Source organism: Malania oleifera, chromosome 12 (assembly GCF_029873635.1).
Source record: "Malania oleifera isolate guangnan ecotype guangnan chromosome 12, ASM2987363v1, whole genome shotgun sequence".
Lineage (NCBI taxonomy): Eukaryota > Viridiplantae > Streptophyta > Magnoliopsida > Santalales > Ximeniaceae > Malania > Malania oleifera.
The window spans coordinates 62,732,324-62,737,371 of NC_080428.1; the positions used below are offsets into that span (position 1 = coordinate 62,732,324).

Consider the following 5,048-nt stretch of genomic DNA (forward strand, 5'->3'; position numbering starts at 1 on the left):
TGGTGCAGCTATGAATTATCTGGTTACACTAGGATTAGTCCCCCTTACTTCTTCCAATCTCTCCGAGTAATGGGCAGAGATTCAAATTTCAATCGACGATGTGGATGAGATCCACTTGGCAGGGGTTGCCCCCGTAGGATTGTCTATACTCCATCACCTCCTGTTATCATGCACCCGTGATAAAGACCTTGTATAGCATCAATAAGATCATTTTACAGACCTTTTGTCAAGAAAATTAATGTACAAGGAACTATTCAGGAGAAGAAAAAAAGAGAAAGTATGGAAGTTATGCAGAATCATTGCCTACATTAACATAATATACTGTTTTACAATTACTATCTCCCTGCTTTCCTCACTCTACAGGATGTGGAGTAGGAGCAGAACAAAACCAATACATATATTTTATTACTTTTACAGGATACATGTGAATCTAACTCAATATCAACGTGTTTTTGAGGTAAATGAATCTTACAGAAGCAGGCAGGCATATGTAAACCTCAACAATGAATTTGACTGGAAGAGCAATGTAGTTCACAGAAAAAAATGCCCACCCTTTCTCTTTTGCATTGTGCTTGAAGGCTGGGTTTCTGGGTTTCGCTTTGTGCCCGTGTATTAAATTCTACTCAACTGTGGCATGGACTCCTGGCAGACTTCCTTCAGTTAACTTGTTGTAGGTTTTCAACCCTTCAGTTAAAAAATTGTGATTTGAGCAAGCAAGCATGCTCAGCCACTCATTTTTGCTGCACTAGATGCTCCACATCTCCTAGCTCCACTTCACCTCCTCGCCATTCTTTCTCATTCTGAAATAGCTTTTCAATCTGCTCTAAAGACTTTCCTTTCGTTTCTGGAACACAAGTATAAACAAAAGCAACAGATAGAGCTGAAAACGCTGAAAATACAAAAAATGTTCCTCCTATTGTAATTGCCCGAGACACAGAGAGGAAGGACATAGCAATCAGGCCACTGCTAAGCCTGTTCCCAACTGCCCCAAGTGCTGAAGCTTGAGCACGTAACCTCAGAGGGAAGATCTCAGATGTCAAAACCCAACAGATGGGGCCAATTCCGACCGAGAAGAAAGCTACATTACCACAAACTGATAAAATTGCCAATATGATTCCAACTTGTCCATTCCCCAATAGAGATAAAGTAAGGCCAAGAGAAAACAAACAAGTAGTCATTCCAATTGTACTAACATAGAGCAAGGGCTTTCTACCCGCTTTATCAATGAGAAATATAGCTACTAAGATGGAAATGGTCTTAGTAAACCCAACAGCAACTGTAGTAGCCAGAAGTTGAGTATTACCCTTGATCCCAGCTTCCTTGAATATTGTGGGACTGTAATAAACAGTTGCATCAATACCTGTAACCTGTTGGATGCATTGGATTCCACAACCTGCAATAAGCATGCGTCGAACCGATGGAGAAGGACTCAACAGTTCATGCCACACAGCTTTCTCTTCGTACTTCTGCGAATTAGCAATCCCAGCAGCTTGCTGTATTTCAGCCAATCTGTCTTCGGCTTCTCTCTCGTTCTCATTTGTCTTTAGCAGCACAAATCTCGCTTCATCAACTCGGTTCTGCATAACCAACCACCTTGGGGATTCAGGGATAATAAATAGCGCAAACCCGATAAAAACTGAGGGGAGAATTCCCACAGCAAGCATGATCCTCCAGCTTATATGTACTGGAAGCCCTGAAAACGCATAATTAGAGACATAACCAAGAAGGATGCCTAGATTTATGAAGATCTCTGGGAAGGAGGTAAGCGATCCTCTAGCAACGGTTGGTGATATCTCGGCAATGTATACGGGTGCAATCATGACTCCAAAACCTATTCCCACTCCAGCCAAGAGCCTGCCTACCATTAGTACCCCAAAAGAAGGCGCAAGAGCCATTACAGCTGCACCGGTTTGAAAGACTATAGCTGCTAATGCCATTGTCCATTTTCTACCAATGGCATCTGATGTTTTTCCACCAGCTAAACTACCCAAAAGAGAAATTATGCTTAGAATCCCGACCAGAACTTCTTGCTGTACCTCTGTTATCTTCAAATCCTCCTGAATAAATATGATTGCTCCACTCATAACACCTACATCTGCAGTTGAGACATACAGCATAAACCAGCATTGTGAACTATTGTACCCAATTAACCCCTTCGGAGAAACAGGACACTAATAAATATGGGTGTGAATGTAGATGGAAATTTTCATCCAGAATAAAAAAAAAATTTACAATAAAACTAAACTGTTAGATGCCATTTTGCCTGTAGGGTTTAGGCTACTTACCTGTGGCAATTAATTTTTTATTGTCCGTGGAATCATTTCCACAGTACAAAGTAATCACACAAGATAAAATTTTATATTGCATGAATTTCTGTATCTCATATGGATTAAAAAGCGCTTCATCCACTTCGCATAATAGCAAAATATGATAGAATTCCTAAAATGCTCTTATCCACTTTGAAGAAGAAAGAACAAAAATTTTTCCCAAAAGAATAGACCCCCATGGATAACAAAACAAGCAGATCAAAGAGGATAACAACAAGAGAAAGGGGAGGAAGCCACGAACCGTATCCGAGAAGCACAGAATTAAGAGAGGCAAAGACAGCACAGGCGAAAACGAACTTGGCACTGTTATTCCCTCCCTGATGATGATATTCGCGAGAACGCGAGACCCCATCTACCTCTGTGACCTCAGAATCCATCCTCTTGTACTTGTTCTTGTTTCCCAATGCCAGGGCCAACGCCCCATCGCCATTCCCATTCTCTTGCACACCCATCCCCCCTCCCCCTCTCTTTGTCTCTCTTGGTAAAGAACCTAGAGACAGGGGAGATTATCAAATTACAGAAATGGGCAAAGAGACAAATACAAATTTATGGCGATGGCTCTCTCTCTCTCTCCCTCTCTCTCTCTCTCTCTCTCTCTCTCTCTCTCTCTCTCTCTCTCTCTCTCTCTCTTCTTGGTGAGAAGTGAGAGAGGTTTGGAGAGAGAAAACGCTCAAAATAGGCAAATTCTATATCTGGGTAAAGGTGATACTAGTTGGATTTGAGGGAAAATTCTCAGATCATATCGCTTCATTTCATAGATTTGAACTTCGAAGAAGCAGCGGGGAAGAAAGTCTGGAAAACAGGGGTTATCACTACCAAAGACAGCGAGGCGTTGGGCACAGCGGACAGCGAATTCTTAAATGGCTCGGTGGCCCACTCTCTTTTTTCATGGAAGCAAGGCATGAATCCCGGCAGGAGAAAGAAAAAAGATAAAACCAACCGACACAACCCAATCCGCAAGGAAAAACGACAAGGTTTCTTCCCAATTCCGCGGTTGGTCCGGGTCTGAACCAATCAGAGAGCGCCTCGAGGGGTACGGCCGGTGACGTTAGCCGCATTACGGTGACAGTTTGTGGAATAACTTACCATATTAGCCTTGTTTTGAGAGCCCCTTCCATCCAGTCGTCTACGGCGTCACCGCAGCGGACGGTGACGTTGGTACGGACGGGTACGATTGCGTCGGCGCGGTTTCCCTTGAGAGATTTTCCGACTTTTTTTTAACCAAAATATTAAAAAAAAAAATAAACAAAATATAAGGAAATAGAAAAAAATTTACAAATATATTGAATGATCTTTTCAAAAGCTAATTTGGGCTTTAAAATTATAATAAAAAAACGTCAATCATCAACTCTTATCAGCCGAATTAAAATAAAAAAAAATAAGAACCGACTTTTCAAAGTCGATTCTTCACCTGCACCTACATAAAGACCAAAGCCTACCCCTACCTCCTCCCCACCCCCTACTCCTCCACCGAGGAGCTATTCGCAGCGAGAAGTAAGGGATGTCGTGAACGATGGGAGGTCACAGAAAATTGACCTATTCATAAAGTGATCCTATGATCGATACAGGATAAGGAGCCCTAACGGTTAGGAAGCGAGGCTTTTTCTTTCTTTGCTTGGGGATGGAGGCCCTCCAGTAGGTAACAGCAAGCACAAGCAACTTGACCGAAGGGGACCAGCGCTCCCAACACACATACAATCAATTTTTTTTAAAAAAAAAGTTAAATAATAATAAAATATATATATTATTATTCAAATTTTAAGATTTAAATAAATAATTATAAATAAAAAATATATTTTTAAGTGTCATTTAATACAAAAAATATTTTCTACTTTTTATTTATTTTTCAAATAAATTAAAAAAATGACAGGTAAATATTAAAAAAAAAGTTTGCGTGCATGCAAAAATATGAATTAAATTATAATAATTAATAAATTTAATTATTATTATATATATAATTAGTTATTTTTTTATTCAAAATTTGTAGTCGAAGTAGTGCGGGTTTTACCACAAAGAAGGTCACAACTGCAATTGGTGTCGTTCGATTGCCCTCACCGCAATCTGTGGTAAAACCCACACCGCATCCTTTGATTGCCCTCTCCGCTAGGGTTTCAGGAAGCAAAGAGACTCGCAGAGAGGGAAACAATGGAGACAAAGAGAGAAGAAAGACAGAGCGCGCCAATTTTATGAATGAAACGTGTAGAAGTAAAGCCTGTTGCATCAGGAAACCCTATTGCATTAGATTCCCTATCACCGAGAACCCAACAGCTAGCTTACCAGCTGTATTGTCGGGCACTTCATGTCTTGTGTCCATGTGATGAAGTAGTTCCTTACTGGAGGAGAGAGCATTGACTTCCTAGGAAGTTCAAAACTCAACTGGGGCAAACGCAGTTTCGCAATACTCAACACGTTCATGCATAAATTGAAGCCTTGAGTTGGCTTATTGGGATTCAAAGGAATCGGATTGTTCGAGACTGCTAACGAAATAGATATACGAGAGGGCAATCGAAGGATGCGGTGCGAGTTTTACCATGAAGAAGGTCACAACCGCAATCATTGTTCAAGGAGGACTAAAGGTCATAACGAAGCTAGCCCATCACATTAAGTATCGGCGAATGGCCGGCTTGGGCACAGGCAAAAGGCGATCGAGGATTCGTATGAGAAGTGATCAGTGATGATCAGCATTAGATGAGTGATGATCTGGGAAGTACCGGCGCCGTG

General features: G+C 41.2%; 1 protein-coding gene across 1 annotated transcript; it reads right to left on the reverse strand.

The window, feature by feature from the left end:
• Positions 1-286: 286 nt before the first annotated feature.
• LOC131145041 (probable polyol transporter 4) lies at positions 287-3,258 on the reverse strand. Its single transcript, XM_058094082.1, has 2 exons — positions 2,569-3,258; positions 287-2,095 (listed from the first exon to the last, which is right to left on the reverse strand). Exons 1-2 carry the CDS (start codon positions 2,777-2,779, stop codon positions 732-734), a joined length of 1,575 nt encoding a protein of 524 aa, XP_057950065.1. The 5' UTR covers positions 2,780-3,258; the 3' UTR covers positions 287-731.
• Between the last annotated feature and the right edge of the window lie 1,790 nt (positions 3,259-5,048).

Coding starts and splice junctions, on each gene's coding strand:
- LOC131145041 (XM_058094082.1), bottom strand. CDS start 2,779: ATGGGTGTGCAAGAGAATGGGAATGGCGATGGGGCGTTGGCCCTGGCA. Junction 2,096..2,568: donor TTCTGTGCTTCTCGGATACG/GTTCGTGGCTTC, acceptor TCTCAACTGCAG/ATGTAGGTGTTATGAGTGGA.